Genomic DNA, 18,881 nt, shown 5'->3' on the forward strand with positions numbered 1-18,881 from the left:
CTCATATACTGATGCAGAAATTACTTCTCTCCAAACTACAACCTCATGAGCTCATACAGGAGGAAGGTGGCTTGTTTTCTGGTTTATTTTTTCCCAGGGAAAGGATTAAGTGCTCTCCCTTTTGGAGCCCAGTGCTTCTCACTAACCTCTCCTGGCTTGGGAACAGCTGGTGGTGTCTGCCTCTGACATTATGAAGGGGAGAGAAGACAAATGAACACACTTAGATAAAGTAGAAAAAGAACTGTGATTATTTTGGAATGCAGTTAAGAATTTGGGGTAAATGTGATGTATTTCTGTTTCTCAGTGGGCACAGGACAGAGCAGTTACAATTGATCCCCATGACTACTTACATGCATATTTTCAACTTAATTGCTTTCTTTCATCTGTTTTTATCCCCTTCTCTCTCTATTCTTGGCTACATGCTAACTGAACTCTGCAGAACAGCACAGCTTTTCAGCTAAAAGCAAACAAAAAGAGACATTCTTGTTTTTCTCTTAACTTGTGGTCTCCCAAAGTGCCTGGCCCCATTTATGTTAATAAATATGATGTGCCAAGGACTGTTCTCTGGCTGTGAAGCCAACTGGCACAGCACATATCACATCCCCACAGCTGAACTCTTAACGCCAAATGAGTGTGACTGCATGCACACTGCCTACTTGGAACAGTCCATTGCCCTTGCCATCTTCTGACCCCTTCCCGAGCGTTGCTGGAAGACTGTTAGGTGGTTTGGCCCAACCCCATACCAGGAGCATGCTAACAATTCCCTGGTGTGGGTGATCATTGTGTCCCAGTACTTGTGCCTGGCAGCTTATGGGCCCTGAACAGGTGTAGCTCAGGAGGCTGTGGGGAGCTGGTCCACAGCACGTTCATGCTGAACGTGCAGCGTTTTCAATTAAGAAGCACTGCAAAACTTGTGGTACCCACTGGTCTAACACTACACAGCCAACGTATAACAAGCCATTAGATGGAACAAAACAGTTTTACTGTGCTTTAAAAGATCTAAAAACTCCTGTGATTGCTTCAGGGTCTCAGTACACCCAGTTATTTCCCAGCTCACCTCATGTTCTTCACGTCGTGGGCCGGGGGGTGGGGGGTGGAAGCAAACACCATCCTCAGCACCACTCCCTGCATTTTCCATGCTAGCTCTGGCTGGACACAGCACAGGCTTGGGGCATGACTTGCACCTCATCCTTCTGAAGGTGGCATAGCAGTGTTGACTCAGCTCATATTGTATCCCTTCCCACAAGGGGAGAAAGCTGCATCTCTGGAAGCTTTCTCTCCTACCTCCAGGCACCAACCTCTGCCAACTCCTATAGCAGCTCTGTACCTGTCTCCCAGCAGTGGCCTGTAGCAGATGCTTATAGAAAGCTAGAAGAAAAAGGGCTTGATCTTTTGATGAGCCCCCATCGGTTCTTATGGCAGGCAGCCATTTGGGGAATTGCTGGGCTGCAAGTGACACCTGAATCCCTGTATTTAACAGCAGCTGATGTTCCTAACCCCTCATTTATACTCTTCCACAACAGCCTGTGCCATTTGACTCTTCTCTGGTGTGTAAAAACACTTCCTATTTCTGGCTTATATTGCCACATAACAGTTTTACTGGGGCAACCAAAACTTTGTGCGAATAGATGTTATCACTAATAACGATCCACAATCCTCTCCGTATCACTCAGTTTCATGGACCTCTTATTTCCTTCTGGTTTTTGTCTCCTTTCCATTTCATGAGTCCTAATCTACTTATCTCCGTATTAAGAATAAGGTGGGCTAAGGTGTGCAAACTTTCCTGCCAAATCCTGTGTTTGTCAGGTGCTTTTGTTGGCTTCCCCAATGCTTTGGCTGCTGCTTTATCGTGCCCAACATGGGGCCCATGTTCATCTTAATGACTACTGTAGTGCAGCTCTAATCCCTCAATGGGATTCCTGGTCAGCAGAGCCCAACCAGAGAAAGCCTGAGGTCTGAGAATTAGGGTCAAGACTAAGTTACCCCAGAGACAGGTCTGTGAGCTGTTATCCAGCTTCCTTGCCTCATTTCAAACCCCCAGGTACCACCGAGTTGGTACTGAGTAGCATCTTATGCTTTTCTGATGGAGTAAGGACACCATTGTGTACTGTACCTGAAGAGGTAATGGGTAGGATGGATATGTAGAAATAGTTGCTGCAGAAGGACAGAACCCAGTGTATGTCAGGATCTGCTGGGCAGGATTGTACAGGATCTGAGGAGGAGGTGCAGCACTGAAAGCAATTTGGGACAGAGGTACCTGTTAAACACAGAAAACAATAAAACATCAGCATCGCGCAGAAGGGGCTGGAGCAGGAACCAGTCCTAACACAAGCAACTAGGTAATTTAACAACTTTCTGTTTTCCAACACAACACTGGTACTACAAAAAACAAGGAGAAGACAAAATGAGAGGAGGATGTATCTGGAGTGAATTTCTCTGACCAGAAATACACAGCTATTTTAATCTTCTTCCCTTGGAAAAAACCTGCTGGTGCTTCTCTAGCACCAGTTACAGAAGCACTGGCAGGACTCCAGACCCGAGACACCCTGAAAAGCACAGCATACAGCTTTGACCACCTCTTCTTATTCACTCCAGCACCAAACACCCAGTCCTTCACAATTTGCTACAGACTCTTTCCAAGCGCAGCCACCCAATGGTCTACCATCTTTTCTCTCTGCCTTCCTATGTAGGTCTACAAAGGTTTCCCTTTCCAGACCGCTTGCTCTTCTTTCACAGCTCACGCTGGAGAAATGGAGTTTGCTGCTGACTGTCCACTGACCCCCCAGGGGCATATCTCATTCCTACTGCATAAAATCTTTCATCAGAGCCCGTGGCTTTATTGACATGTCCCTCAACTGCAACGTGAGCGAAGGTCTGCAGGAAGAAGTAATGGTTCATATTAAACCAGCTAATCCAACCTAAGGAAGGGAAAAAAAAAGAGAACAAAAGCTAAATGTGAAAGGGGGCTTGTGTTAAACCCTAAAACTCCGTGCTGTACAACCATTTGTGGAGGACAGTAAAGCTCTGTGAAAGATTTTCATGTCCCTCTCCTTTGCAAAGTGAGACAAATCTAGTGGTTTCTTCTCTTTCCTTTGTTTTCATTAGCAGATTCCTCTACATGAGAGCATGGAATTTTATTTTTACTGAAATAATAAAATATGGTGGTTGCTAGACAAATGTTCAAAGCACCAGTCTGGATTTTTTTTTTTTTTTTTTTGGCATTTCCTTCTAGATTTATCAGAGAGACATATAAACCACTGCATCCTCTGGAGATGGTGTGAGATCTCTCTGTGATTGAGAAAGCGGTATGTTAATTGTGTTTGTACATGGAAAACATCTCCTAGGTCACTGATGTACCCCATGAGGTTACATGACAATCTAAGCCTTAGCTCTCTGCAGAAACTTAGCACCCCAGGAGATGGTGCAGAGAAAGCTGGGGTCAAAAGGCAGAAGGCAAATCTCTCATCTCCAAGGTACCCTCCTCAAAACACCTCCTTTCTACCTGCCCTGCCAGGTGGATGTGGTGGGGAGAAACAGAAGCAGTGCCTTTCAGACAGGAATAGCGAGAAGCAACCAGCTACCTTGCCTCAGACCCAAAGGTCTGGGGCCAGTGACATACCCCACACCCAGAGCATGCCCTTCCTCAGGGGAGGGAGGTCCTGGCATGATCAGATCCTTCTGGCTATGGACATGAACATGGCAAGAAACCCTCGTTTTGCCCAATTTGAAACACAGATGCCTGTTCTGCATCTGCCACCGACTTTCTGGCATGGGTCTCTTTGGGTGCTGCTGTCCTTCTCCCAGAAACCTCTCTCAGTCCTCTTACATTGTCTCCATCCATAGCAGCCACACTCTGCGACTGCTAAGGATGAACATCACAATGGTTCTGGGCATTCATCCACCCCAAGTTCACTGATCAAAGCACCCTATTATCAGGCCATCTGGTCTCAGCCTGGAGCCAGCAACAATTTGCAGGTATTGAAGCTGGTTTGATGCTTTGGTCAAGTATTCCAGTAATGACACTATGTTAAATTACTCACATTAGAATGTTGCCAACCTACCCTTGTATTTTAAACTGAATTACCACCCAAGTCAAAGAGATAAGGAGCTATGAACTGGCCAGGGAGCACTGCCAGTGCCATGCAGGCACTTCGGGTCAGGGAGTGTGGGGAAACCGGGCTGTGGCCAGGGGCTGCGGCCGCCCTGCTCCGGCCGTGCCAGCTGCTGCTGGCTGCGTGCTGGGCTGCGCCGCTGCTCAGCGAAGCAGGTCTGCTCACCCATCTGACACAGACCTGCCAAAGCCTTTATTTCTGAGCTTTTTTATGACTTCTTTTAATGTCAGACTGCACCTTTGGTTGCGCAAGTGCTGAGACATGAACGCATGGCAAGTAGCTCAGTAATTAGGGGTTCATTTTCTTTCTTTTTAGAACAGGGTCAGGGAAGAGGATAGGGGATAAGGGCATGATATTTAATCTTTTCACATTCCCTTGAGAACTCCAAGAAGGAGACTAACTGGAAAAAAAAACAAAAAAAAACCACAAACAAACAGGCAGCAACCCTCCTAGGACCATCAGTAGTTCTGATTACTGCAACCCTAAGCTCAGGGCAAGCAGATTCCTTGGCAAGGTGTGTCAGGAAAACATCTACAAGTCATCAGATGAATACTGGGGCAGGGAAGGGAATTTCTAGATAAAGTCTTAGTACCAACAAGTGAAGTTTTCCATGCATTTCTTTACCTCTGTCTTTGGTAAGAAAAATTCGGGGTGTTTTACCATTTTGGATACCTCAAGTGCATACTTCTATTTACATTATGTATCTTGTTTGTTAAAGGTGACTTTAAGGTAACTGCCTACCCAGTGTCCTACATCCAAGCACAGTGCAGTTCTGAAAAAGACACGGTCATAACCACTGCAGCTCCCCCAGCACCCGGCAGATCATAGAGGATGGCCCCCTGGGTGACACAGGGGCCACCAAGAGCTGACACCTTGGGGGTCAGGAAAGAATGAAACGTTTCCCACTGAGCCAGCACAGCCCCCTGGCAGGCAGCAAAACCACAGGGAGTGTGCCAGAGTCTGCAGGGAATTTGTCACAAGAAAGAAAACCCGCAACAACCAAAACAACACTTCCTTTTTTTTCTGTCCAGGAAATGTGATGGGTTTAGAGGCAACAATGCTGTTTTGCAAACCCTTCCCTTTGTAACATGTTTTGCCTGCCAGGGTTCCCCAGAGATAAACATGATGTTTTTTATTTGACTAGTCAGCCTGGCCTTGTGTTTTCTGGAAGTCAACCTCAGAGCAATGCCCTGAGGTGTTTCAGCAAGCTTTGCAGCTCTCCCTGCAAAATGCCAGTGAGCATTTCTGTGGGAAGGTGACGTCCTGAAAGAAAGAAAATTGTTCTCCCATACACTTTGAAGGGTTTTTTTTCTTATTTCAGTCCCATGCCCCTTTCTCTCCCTTTTCTCCTTGATGTTTTCTTGGCCCCTGTCTTCCCCCAAGAGTTACCCCTTTCATAACAAAAGCAAGCAGCAATTAGCAAACCAGCTCTGGTACATCACTTGCAGGGACCCTGAAAAAGCACAGGCAGGAGCAAGGAGCAGTCATTGTATTTTGGATTGCTGCTTTAGTAAGATTTTCATAAGCATAGCATGGCTCCTGTGCTGAGGTAACTGACACAAACTCATCCTTCCCTTAAACTAGTGAGGGTTGTTGGGTTTTTTTTCCCCCCCACTCATGCTGCAGAGGAGGCATTAAACAGCTTATTCAGATCAGGTTTTTAGCTGGAGCCCTGACAGACTTGCTCCAGCCATGCCTGGGGGGAAGCTGCACTGCTGCTGCGATTTCCTTGCATGGCTTTACACCGCCCAGTCAGAGGACCCAGACCTTAGCTCTGCCTCCTGGTAAGGGAACTTGCCAAATCATGGAGACCCCAGTTCTCCCAGGAACATCTCCTTGGCTTGGTATCCCTCATGAGCAGTGCAGTATGGCCTCTGCACATCACAGAAGCATGCCTGGGCTGGAGCTTGCCCTGCTATGAAGCATCAACCCAAATCCCCTGCAAGCCTCAGTTTGTGTGAGACAGAACAGGTGGCCTCAGGCTGGCTCTCTGCTCCCTTCCCCATCTCAGGGTACCACTAGCAACTCCCACAGCTGCTCTGGTGGAGGCACTCGCACCCATTTGCTAGGCAGGGGAAAATACTAGCAGCATTAGAAAGCTGCAGTGCTCTGCCAAGGACTTACTGTAGGTGAAGCCTGCCTGCCTTCCCTTCCTCATGGAGCTGCTTTTCCCTCATTTCCCACCGCAGTTGTTCTTGCTCCCCTTCTGCCATTGCTGCTCTCACAGGCAGGGGATGCATTAAGCTGGGAAAACTGTTTCCACTCTCTCTTATTGGGCTGCTGCAACTCTTTACCAGCTGCCTGCAATTTGTTATCAGCTTCTTGCAACAGGCCCCTCACATAAAGGACAGCTCAGCTGCACATTTCTTACAGGCAAAGACTCAGCATGCTTGTCTGCCTTAAGCTAGAGAGAGGAGTATTTCCAGTAAACATTTTGAAACTCTTAACAAAGGTGAATGTCAAGTGGCTCATATAGGTCTGCTCTGTCACATGATTTTTAAGCATCCTACACATGTTGTAGATAGCCTGGACGTGCTTGCTAAGGGATGGTGGGTGGCCAGAGCAGGGCCTGGATGGCCTCCAGTCTGACTGGGTCCTTGGCTCATGGGCTGCCAGCTCGGAGCAGCCCCTTCCCTCCGGTTTGCCCCTCTGGTGTACAGCTCACCTGTCTCTCACTTTCCCTTCTCTGCTCCATCCCTCTCTTCTTTCCTTTCACTTGTCTTTCTAGTTAGTTTTCTCCTCTGGAAAAGTCACCAGAAACATCATGGATCCAAGATGACCTGTACTGCTATCATACCTCCCTTTGGCTCCTGCATTTCACCATCATCCCCATGCCTCTGCCCATGTCTGGAAGCTCTTTGGGCTCTGGGACCATCTACTCTTCTGAGTGCCTAGTAAATCATGAGCTTTAGCAAACATGACCATTGACAGTGATAACCCTAGGAACGGCTACTTCACCCTTTTAACATGTCAGAAAATCTAGGCAGATGAGACACCGTATTACAGAATCCTTCCTAGCACACAGCCTCTTCTGAATGCAGTGGTGCGCATCAGCACAGCACAGTGGTGTGGCACCGGAAGCAGTTAGAGGGTGACATTCCTTAGAAAAAAAAAAAAAAAAAAAGAGAGGAGGTTAAGGTGACCTGAACACACCTGTCGAAATAAAAACTAGCTTGGTACTTCAGAGTAGATCCGTTGATCCCCCTTCTTGGCAAAAGAACTATGAAAGGTTATAGGACTTGAATTTTACATGTTAGCTACAAGCTAGCATCCTGGAACTCTGTGCTGACCCACATGTTCAGTGCTGAATTAGAAGGAAAAAAAAAGATACCATGAAGTGAATTGCCAGCATCTGTTCACACAGGCGCCTGTTTTTTCCCGTCCTTTCATGTATTTGACAAGGCTTGACCTACTTAGCTGTGAGCAGCTGGCAACAGCTTAGCCTAAAGATGTGACTCCAGACGGCCAGATCACACAGGAAACATGTATAAAGCGCCTCCTTTGTACGCTCACACTTCTGCGGTTTTAACCCATTTGATAATGTCAACAAGCACAGAAGTCCTCACATAAAGCAAAAGGCTGTGAGCCTTACCATGTCTTTAAATGCCCCAAGGATGGCTGCCGTAATAATCCCCAGAAACAACCCGATGATGTTGAGAACTGTGGAGGACCACAGCAGCCTATACAGGTGAACCACGTCCTGACAGCTGCTCACGCCGAGAAATTCATAGTAACTGGAGGACTGTTCTGAACTGGAAGAGAACGCAGACAATGTCACTGCGGTGGGAATGGTTTTGCACAGAGCACCAGATGACCTGAATCCCTCCTGCTTACTTTCCTCTTTGGCAAAGTATTTCATGCATGCTCCCATCAAACACCGCTCACATGAACTGGAGAAAGCTCTATTGTAGACACAAATTGGCTCTGCTAATGCCAACATTCAACATCTAGTCCAACTAATACCAACCCTAGTTTGGCTGCAGTGTTGTGCACCAGCAAGGAGTCTTTTTTTTTTTTTTTTTTGGCTTAGTGTCTCTGAACACAGCCATAGCCCTGGCATATGGATGCTGGCCTTATCATTTAGCTGCCAGCTAAAGCATGCTTAGCATTGCTTTTTTTCCCATCTCACCTGGAAATCTACTGGCATCTCTGAAACTGAGGAAGGCAAGTTGCTTAAGCATTAATTCAACCCCAGGAAGGGAGATTTTGCCAGCTGGCTACATTTGTTTATGATATCTGTGGTTCCATATTAACAAATGCAACACAGTACAGCATGAAGATGTGCCTTTACACTATGGATTGTACTATCCAGAAATCTTTGTTTATATTTCTACACTGCACCAGTTACTGTAAATCAGGCATGTTATGAAGTTAATCCTCATTGTCTTGCTGAGTCAGAAATACCCTACTGCAAAATCTGAAACCACAGTTTCCTGCAGTTCTTTCCAGTACCTACCTTAATGCTAGCCCACTAATGAGCTCCTAGAGCAGCTACTGGAGTTGGGAAGATGTTTCAAATACCAAATCTGTTTCTGCACTGTTAGGAAATTGCCATCAGATTATGGCAGAAACCAGAAGTGAGCAGTTTGTGCACACCCTTCTGTTCCTCCATCCCCAGCACATGAGGCAGCAGTGGAGATGGCGGTTAGGGAAAGTTCTGCAGAAGATGGTAGCAGTGTGGAGAAACCCACATTTCTGGGGAGAATTAAGCCAAGCACAGTAATTCCTGGCACTGTGGATCATCTGCTGTTGAGTTCACTTGGGCCCTACCATGAGCCCAGCTTAACTAAAGAAACCTATAGCTTCAGCTGGCATGAGGCTGAGGAAATCTCACTTGCGACCCTGCCTGCGTACCAGTCTACTGCATGGCTGACACCACGTCACTCCACATGAGTGTGTCTCCTCCTTCTCTCTAGCCATCCTATGAACTGGAATTGCCAAGTTTGTGGAACAGCACAACCGCTTCTTTGCTCTGGATTTGTCCATGCCAGTGCCGTGAGATCTTGCTGTCCACTGTGGATTGCTGACAATGGCAGAACACACATGTTTAATTATATCACTGAATACTGTCACAGCAGTGATCAGTCCCACATGTTTCAGACAAACGCAGTGTCTTAGAAAAATGGCACTGGGGATCTCCATCTGGAAGGGGAGTATTCCAGATAACTCCTTGTTGTCAGCTTATGCATTAAGCAACACAGTTTCAGTCACTTTATTCGATAACTCTGAATGCTTTCACCCCTCTAAGACCCCTCTTCTTTTCTGTACTGGGTTGGGCTGTTTGATTCGGTGTTAACGTGCAGCAGTTAGTTGTGTACCATGGAAGAAAGCATTCTCAGTGTGAACATACTGTATTGCAACTATGATGGTCCATCATTTTTCTATCATAGAAAGGTACCAAAGCTGTGCATACCCAACCTTTCCCATTTCATTTGTTGTATAACTCCATCATGCCCAGATTCAACACTTCTTACACAAGCAAAAGACTATAACATTCATAGCGGATTTTAATCCATTCCATAGACCTGCAGTCACTTTGTGACTGTTGTGTGCACAAGACATGCGCATGCAAAGATGACTTCCCTCTAGTCCCGAATTTCATTTTTCTTCTCTAGTTGAGGCAGGATCTGGGCAAGAGCTACTCTTCTATGCAGAAGCCTTATGTAGAAGCCTTGTTGTGCCAGCCTTATTCCCTTACACCTAAAATGTTCATGTCTGGCTTAAGATGACTGGGGTTAATCAGGGCTGCTAGCATGTGAAAAGGAAGGAAAACCAAAACAAAACAGGAGATGTAGGAAGAAAGAAAGAAAGATGAGAAATACACGGAAGGAAAGAAAGAAGAGTGACTGTGGGTAGACTGTAGAGGATTGCAGAAGATGCATGAGAATACATGGTAAGATGATAACTGAGGTGTGCAGAGGGTAAGTCAGGCAGAAGATCTGCTCTGGGAAATCCTCCCCAGTTTCTTGTATGTGGCAAGACATGATGCTGCTTGCAGTTGAAATCTCTATGTGCCAGGTGGTCAGTCAGTTCTGCAATATCATTTCATCTGTCTTGCACATTACAAACTCTTGGACTTTGCTGTGATGTAGTGTTCCTCATCACCTTTTTTACTCCTGTTAAATCACTCCATGGCAACCCTGTGCTAATCTTCAGCTGATCTTCGTAAGCATATCCAGATATTTCCCTTCTTATCTTTTGACATCTCATGCTTTGGTAATGACAAATTCAAATGTACAGCTTCAGAAAACACTCACAAAACTCTGTATCTATCCTTTGACAATTCAGCAAAATCTCATGCCTACAGAAGCTATTGCTAACAGAAGAGCTCTGCCTGTGCCTACAACTTGATCTCTGCTCATGGACACCTGTGTTCCTATTCATTTTATTTCCCCAAGTCTGGCAGAAAAAAAAGAAAGGCTTTATTAAATCTAATGGGAAAGCTGCATTGCAAGATCAACAGTAAATCTTGACAGGGCTATGACTGAGCGGTCGATTTTGATCACACACTAAAGACCTTATGGACATATTTAAAGAAAAAGAAACTGAAATAATGCCAACACTAATACCACTGACCTCTTCTCTGCTGGCATCGGGACTTCAATCACAGAGGAACTGGATTGCTTAGCATACAAGCCCCTTGTGTTGCTTCTCTAGGCCTACAGGCACTCCCCTATCATTTTAACAGCAACAAAAACCAAACAAGGAGTTCTTGGAGACCATTGACTGCACACAGGTACTTACTTCTCACAGTTGTACAGGTCACAGCAATAGCATGTGTTACTCTTTACTTTCAGCTGGCATTTGTTGTTTAAGGTATAACATGTCACCTGACGAAAAAGAACAGACTGACATTTATTCTCAGTGTTTCAGTGTTCTGAGTCCATCCTACTGACTGCAAAGAAGCAGCTACTGCAGTGTCAAGTTTTATTACCTGTTGTGGAGAAAGATCCTGAGATTCCAAACTCCACGACGGCAGGGCAGAAAGACATCCCTGAGCCCTCAGAAGTTCCATTTGGGACATCAGCCCCTGAGTCCTGGGGCATTTGCACTGTGGAGCCCAGAGCCGACCTGCAGCCACGGCTGCCAGTTTTCCACCCCTTTGCTGCACCGCTGGGTGCTATTTTGCTGAGACCCAGAGTCTGCAGCTGCAAGATGTGGATCCCTACAGCTGACACTGGGACTATGGGTCTTGAGAGATGCACCACAGCAAGCCGCTGAAGTGGATAAGAATACCACTCCATTATAGTGGGGAAATGGGCAAAGCAGCCAATTTATCTGAACAGATTTCAATACATGGAAACTCTCTCCTTTCAGTAACATCCTCCTGAGGAAGGAAATAATTAGGAACAACAACAAGAAGAACAATCTCTAAACCCAAAACCAAAACCACTCAGAAAAGATCCAAGCACTCCAGCAAGTAAGTACCATTCACTGCAGGCTCTTGAACAGAAAACTGAAAAGGTTTATTTGTGTGAGCAGGAATTGCAGGGATGGCCAGATGTTAGAACAATAAAGGTAGGCACATGTAGGCCACTCTCTGCCCAGACAAGAAATCACCTCTTCAGTGTGGTAAGCATTAATCACTTCTATATGGCACTACAGACCCATTGAAATATTTTATATGAAAGGCTTTTTTTCCCCTGAGATATTTCAGCTTATTGATTTTGAAATCCTGGAGAACTATCACTTTTAAAAGCTAGCAGGTCAGAAAATACATTATTTCTATAGCTTTTATTTTGATAGAAAAAAAGTACTGTAACCACTGAGAAGTATTTTGTTTTCAAAGTGCAAGTAAAATGTATTATTGCACCGAAAATTCCTCATAATGAATAAGTAGAAGGAACATGCTTAGGAACACATGCCTGCTTTTGAAAAGCAAACTGTCAGACAGTCAGAAACTGTCAGACAGTTCTGCTTAGCTGTGACTGTGTTAGTCTGTGGGACAGTCTCCACAGGAGTTGTGAAACCCCATGTTTCTCAGCTCCTGAGTTCTGGATCTGTGCATCTCTTTCAGTGTGAAAACCACCACTGTTGATGAGTCTGTACTCCTCACATGTTTGTTCCCAGCAAAAAGGGGAAAGCCTTAAACACACAGACTCCACACCAGAGAACATTCGCCTTGCAGCTGGTCTCAGACTTGCCACACTTGTCTTTAGCAGGATTTACTTGAGCAGTGGAAGTTGGGTGACAAAGCTAAAGTTAAAAGGAAAATAAAATGATGTCTTGGGCTTGACTTGCTGCCCGGGACAAGGCTGTACCTGTGGTTAGTATCTCTTACAAAACACCTCTTCTAACCCAAAATGGAAGTTTGGTTATAAAAGAATGGTCTCAGTCTAGGTTGCAACTTGGAAATGGAGCTCACGGCTTGATACAGACACATCCCACTGGTCACAAGAATATCTCACCCTGAGATAGGACCTTGTTTCATCCACCTTATTCTGTTGTGCCAGAACTTACTGGAATTTAACATAGGGCTTTGCTGGCCTGAAGTCACATTCAGCTGCAGCCATCCTCAGCCTGAGCTGCAATTCGCTGCGTAACAGGAGCACACTATCATCAACAACTGCTTAATTAAGATCCAGCTCAGAAGGGACTGAAACATCACACCTGGCTACTTCTCAAAGCAGTTTGAAAACTGATCCTGGAGCAGAGCGCGCCAATGAGTCTGCTACCACAGCCATTTCGTTGGGACACTCTAATGCTTTTGCACTGAGTGGAACTTAAAACTTTGGGGTTGACCCCCCCCTGTATGCAGTCAAAATGGCCTAGGACTGGCATAGTTAAAATACCTTTTTCCCATTACATGTGCATGGTTGGGATTGAAGGGCTTTCTAAGATGGAGTGGGTTGCTAAAAAGATGGTTTGTTCTGATGTATGGCTTTGGGGACCACTTCTGATTGATAGGAAATAAAAGTAGTTTATTCCTCTCTAAACATCTTATTGATTGGGCCAGGTGCCCCTTTTTACTGTAGAAGGCTAGAAGTACAAAAGGGGGAGATTGGAAAGATCTTAAACATGTTTTTATCTGCTTTTAGGCTACAAGACGTATTATATTATTGGCCAAGGGAGTTACTGTATTTGTCTATTTTTATCACTGCATTTTTAAAACACGCAAAGAGCAAGACACTCCTTTTTAGGAGAACAGCGAATAAAGCAAAATAAACAAATCACTGTGTGGTGTGAGCAAGGGTGGTGGAAACAGGCCATTTGTGGGTATTACGCATGTCAAGACCTATTCATCTCAGCCACCAGACTTTTAGCTTTTTCATGTTCTGGCTGTTTGTGTCTGCCTATTCCGTCAGCATCAACTGAAGAGATGTTCTCACCTCATGGTAACTGCAAGAAAATCAAATTCTTTCTGCTTTGAGCAAAGAGAAGGACTGAAACAGGCAAACTACATGAGCTGGAATCACTCACAGGCTAGAGACGGCAATCAAAATGAAACTTGCACTTAGTATGCAATCTGCCTTCCTAGTTAGGTGTTTGCCTGGCACGCAGAGCATGTCCCTTGCTCACTAGCTGGCTAACTTTGGAAAAGCAAAAGGCAAGTTCAAAAGCCATGGATTGTTGACTCTGAATTAGCACATAATGACTCTAGATTAATGGACAACCAGACAAGAATGTTATTACAACCTAACTACACTTTTAAAAGATAAGGTTTTTTTGCCAGAATAGAGCAAGGAGCTGTGGGTGGCCCAACTTTAGACATTCCCAGAATCTGCAGAGCTGGGGAAACCTGTGTGGCCATAAGCCTGAAGTTGGGGTCACCTGCAAGGAGCTGTGGCCAGCTACATGCTTATTACAGGAATCAGAGGTATTTCTCAGGCTATGCCTGTGTCTGTGTGCATGCATACTTTAGGAAAGGATGGAGTAAAATTTATAGGAAAGGGTGTTGTCACACGTCATAAGTTTATCTGGGTAGGTCTTTAGGTAAGGAGGTCAATGAAATATTTTCATCATACATTTTCTGGAATCAACAACAAGGTACCCTAGCAGCAAGATTTAAGGGGTATTAGCTGCTTAACCTGGCTAAGTTGCCTAGAATTATTAATGGTAACATTCCCCATATACTTTTTCTTCACCATGGGAGGAATGGTGATGAAAGACATCTGGCTTCTTGTAAGTTATACCACTGTTTAACTGTTCTTACTCCTGCTCTGCTTGATTTTCTTCGCACTCCCACGAATTTGCCACAATAATGAAATGAAAAATAGAAAATAAACTAAAACTGGACTTCTCAGGAGGCTAGCCATTTGGGTATGGGCACTTTTCCGACCATGTTAATGTCATTGAGATAATAAAAAAAGTGCCGTTCAAACCACTGACATTCTTGGCCTGTTCTGGATAAATACATGAGAAGATTTGAAGTCTTCTGGACAATGAAAATGGATTCATTTAGATATTTCCTATTCCACTTGAAGTCTACAAAAACCTCCTTAGAGAAAGATGCCAATGTGACAAATACATTCCAGACAGCTATTATACAGTATGGAGGGACTAGGAAACATTCCAGTCCCGGAGTAATGTACTGGATAGAAACACTGACGATGACTCAAAACCTCGCTGATTGTAATGATTTGCAATCACCAGAGGCTTGGACAAGAGAGGGGTCACTTGCTGGAAAAAGAACAGTAGGGTCTATCAACCCATGACCTACATGCACAGACATGCTCTCAAACACTTGCCTCCCTCCTCCCCAACCCCTCGAAGTACAGCAGAAATAAGCATTTCATGAGGTGGATTTGTTTACCTCTGTCTGGTAGGCATCATAGAGGAATCCAATTCCACTTGAATAAAACTGGCACCTTTTGTTATACAAAGGTCTGGGTTCCTGCAAAGAGAAAAACAGCCAAAAAAGACTCAGTCTGGAGGCAGTGTGAAGGCACCATGTCCCCATGCCAGATGCTTACAGCTCTGTGGAGCTGAAGCCAATGCAGACACTTGGGTAAGTGGCTCACACCCCCCGACATTGGCTTTCTTTCCAGAATGGCTCTCCTCAGGGTTACATTTTCCTTTCTCACTCTGCCACTAAGCTATGTTAGTATCATTTATTTTTCTCTATACCAGTCACCTCTTTTAAGAAGACATCATCCCTGGCATTTAGCCACTTCCTTGCTTGCTGTCAACTCGTACTGCCCGATGAGAATGGTCCAGTCACTCTTTTTGCTAGTACACAAAGAATTACTTTGGTATTTGTCTTCAAGGTATGTGACTTCCTTTTTAAAGGACTTCAACAATGTCCATAGTGAAAACGAAGTAAAATAGCTAATACTTTAAGCATTCCACTTACTACACACACTTCAAGCCCCAAAAGCAAAACAAAGAAAATGAAGAAATGAAGGCATAAAGGGGAAGCAATTTGCACTGTTTGGTTTTGCCTTATTTTCCATTTATGCTTATTGCAAAAAATACATTAGCTGCTCATATTTCTTATTTTGCTTGTCACAGTTCCCACAAGCTGATATAAAGGAAGAACACAATGAAATATCCTTGGCCAGATGGAAGATGTGTGTTGCCAAACTTGCCAAATAGCCACTTTGAAGGCTAGAGGATGCATACTTCAGTCAATTTCAGGACTAGAACATATGTGCCTATAGAGGATTTAACAACTGAAGAGTCCTCTGTGATCAGATGTCTATTCCAAAGCAAAGTGTGGGAATGACTTATGTTGGCAAAAGAAGTCTTTTCCAACCTTCTGTCACTTACCTAGCCTGATCTGTGTCTTTAAAAGCATTTAAGTTCTCCCCAATATGTAAATCAGACCACTTCCAAGAAAGATGGAAACTCACTATCTGCCATCCTCTCTTTCCATGCTGACTTATAAGCAAAGGATTACTGAAGTCGTTAGCAGAAATCCATGCTGAGTAACTTTCACTGCACTTTAAAGCTTTATGACCCATCCAGGAATAACCCTGAAACTGCAGAAAGATCTGCACTATTTAAGATCACTTCTGAGTATTCTATGCTTGTTGGATAATGAAGTGTGAACCATATAAATCTGCTGACCCAAAATACATAATCAGTTAAAATGCAGAGCTAGGCAGGAATGCAGACTGGTCCATGAATAAAGCTCATCCATCAGCTTGTTTGCCTTTCTGATTACTCTGGCAAACCCAAGTTTGTACACCAGCTCCCAAGGGTTAGTGAAAGGTTAGCTTCCTGCATCCAAAAACACTTATTTATATTACACAAGTTTAAGAAAAAAATGCTTCAGTAACTCTTTTTCTCTAGAGGAAAAGCAAATACCACACAAACAGTATGCCATGTATTGAAGTAGGACACTATTCTCCCATAGGTCTGGGAAAGCATTAGCCTTTAGCCATGATTTCCAAGGACAGATCTGGTTGAGAGGACTAACAGGATGTAGTTTCTCTGCTAGCACAGCAAGCACAGTACCAGCCAAAGGCTGTGCTGCCCTTCTTTCGTAGAGTATCATACTCCAACCCTGTGTTCATCTGTTGCAGGGGGAGGAAATGAGAGAGAAGGGCAGTGAGCAGCAGAAATGGCTTTTTCTGCCATGAGCAGCAAATCCATGAGAAAGTGTTGTCCACCATATTCATAACAATAATGAGTTTCAATTGGATACAGAAGATCCTGGAAGGTGGTTATGGTCAAGTGCATAGAGTCAAAGTGATGTTCTCAATCCTGTTGGTCAGGAGAAATGGCTTGAAGAGGGCTGGACAGATCCAGCAGATTAAGAACTGGTTGTGCATCCGGTGTCAGCAACAGGAATTTGGCTTTTATGACCTTTATGACCACAAGAGAATCTTTCATGATCAAGGACTTCTTGAAAGAGATTGGATCCATCTGACTAATTAGGGAAAATAAGATTTTTGCCTGCAGTAGTCAACTGGTGATGACAGCTTTAAATTAGGGACAACAGGAGAGGGACATGAGGAACAATCAAGTGAGGAAATAGTGGATGAATAAGTGAATTGAACAAGGTGATGTGGACAAGACAAATCTCATCATCAACTTAACAGGGCTAAACGGACAGCACAAGGGAAACTTTCATCTGTTTTTTGGGATGCTTACCACTCATTGAAGTGTCTCTACACTAACACACACAGCCTGGAGAACAGTTTGAGGTTTGCGTGCAGATCAAGGCAAGGATCTCACTGGGATCACAGAGACATGGTAAGATAGCTCACAGGACTGGAATGCTGCCACGGATGGATACAGGCTTTTCAGGAAGGACATGTAGGATGGTGGAAAGGGGAATTGATCTCTATGAGTGAAAGCAGCAAGAATTCATGGAGCTCTGCCTAGGAACAGATGAGGAGCCAGCTGAGAGCTTATATGTCAGTATTAGAGGCCAGACTAAGACAGGTAACGTGGTGGGTGTCTGCTATAGACTGTCTGATCAGGAAAAAGCAGATGAGGCTTCTTATAGAACTGGAAGAAGCCTCACACTCATAGGCTCCAGTGCTCGCAGAGTACTTTAACTACTTTACTACTTCAAAGTAGTAAAGGACTTTACCCCAATATCTGGGGGATGCTCAATGTACCTTCTGTAAGGGAACACAGCAGGGCACAAGTAATCCAGGAGGGTTCTGGAGTGCATTAACAACCACTTCCTATTGTGGGTGATCAAGGAGCTGACAAGGAGAACAGCTCTGCTGGACCTCATACAAACAAGGAAGGACTGGTCATGGATGTGGAGGTCAGGGGCAGCCTTGCCCCTGATAATGTGATGGTGGAGTTCACAATCTGGAGAGGAGGGAGCAGGGAAAAAAGCAGGATCCCAACCCCAGACTTCAGGAAAGGAGACTTTGGCCTATTCAGTGATCTGCTTGGTAGAATCCTACGGGATGCAGTCCTGGGAAGCAGTGAGGTTCAGGAGAGCTGGTTGATATTCAAGGATCACCTCCTCCAAACTTAAGAACAGTTCACCCTAACTAGTAGGAAGTCAAGCAAAGGCAGCAGGATGCCTGCGTGGATGAACAAGGAGTTCCCGATATAACTCAGACATAAAAAGGAAGCCTACAAGAAGAGCAATCAGGGGCAAAACACCAGGGAGGAAAAGCGGAACAATTATATGAGCGTGCAGGGATGGGGTTAGGAAAGCCAAAGCCCACCTGGAATTCAATCCAGCAAGGGCTGCGAAGGGCAACAAGAAGGGCTTCTTTGAGTGTATTAGCAACAAAAGAGAGATGAGGAAAAATATGGGCACACTACTGAATGAGGCAGGCAACCTGGTGACAAAACACATGGTAAAGGCCAAGGTACTCAATGTCTTCTTTGCCTTGGTCTTCAGTGGAGGCCAGTGGGAAAACTGGGGGAAGGAAGACTTACCCTTGCTGGAGGAGGATCAGGTTAGGGAATGTTTAAACAGACTGGAGATACACAAGTCCACAGGACCTGATGGGATGCACCCATGAGCATTGAGGAAGTCCCAATGATGTCAATGCAAAGCTGCTCTCTGTTACCTTTGAAAGGTCATGATGCTCAGGGAAGATTTCTGAGGACTTGCAGAAAGCAAATGTCACTCCCATCTTCAAGAATGGCAGGAAAGATAATAAAGGGAACTACACACTGGTGGGAAGGTGATGGAGCAAATAACCTTGGAAACCATTTCCAAACATCTCAAGGACAGGAAGGTGACTGGGAGTAGTCAACATGGATTTACAATGGGGGAATCACGTCTGACCAACCTGTTAGTCTTCTGCAAGGATGTGACTGGCTTGGTGGATGACTGGAGCTTCTCACTCATCTGCTTCTGGATGTTGTTTATCTTCACTTCAGTAAGGCCTTTGGCAGTCTCTC

The 18,881-nt window shown here is 44.8% G+C and overlaps 1 protein-coding gene across 3 annotated transcripts in view; it reads right to left on the minus strand.

The window, feature by feature from the left end:
• Positions 1-18,881, minus strand: part of TMEM255B (transmembrane protein 255B) — a 76,277-nt gene that overhangs the window by 4,829 nt on the left and 52,567 nt on the right. For 2 of the 3 annotated variants that reach the window (XM_055803284.1, XM_055803283.1), the window contains 4 exons: positions 14,866-14,946; positions 10,857-10,942; positions 7,705-7,864; positions 2,114-2,257 (listed from right to left, as the gene is read on the minus strand). In XM_055803284.1, the coding sequence (XP_055659259.1) occupies positions 2,114-2,257; positions 7,705-7,864; positions 10,857-10,942; positions 14,866-14,946 (471 nt within the window). The remainder of the gene's footprint in view (positions 1-2,113; positions 2,258-7,704; positions 7,865-10,856; positions 10,943-14,865; positions 14,947-18,881) is intronic. The other variant, XM_055803285.1, reaches the window with a different exon arrangement.

Source organism: Falco peregrinus, chromosome 4, assembly GCF_023634155.1.
Source record: "Falco peregrinus isolate bFalPer1 chromosome 4, bFalPer1.pri, whole genome shotgun sequence".
Lineage (NCBI taxonomy): Eukaryota > Metazoa > Chordata > Aves > Falconiformes > Falconidae > Falco > Falco peregrinus.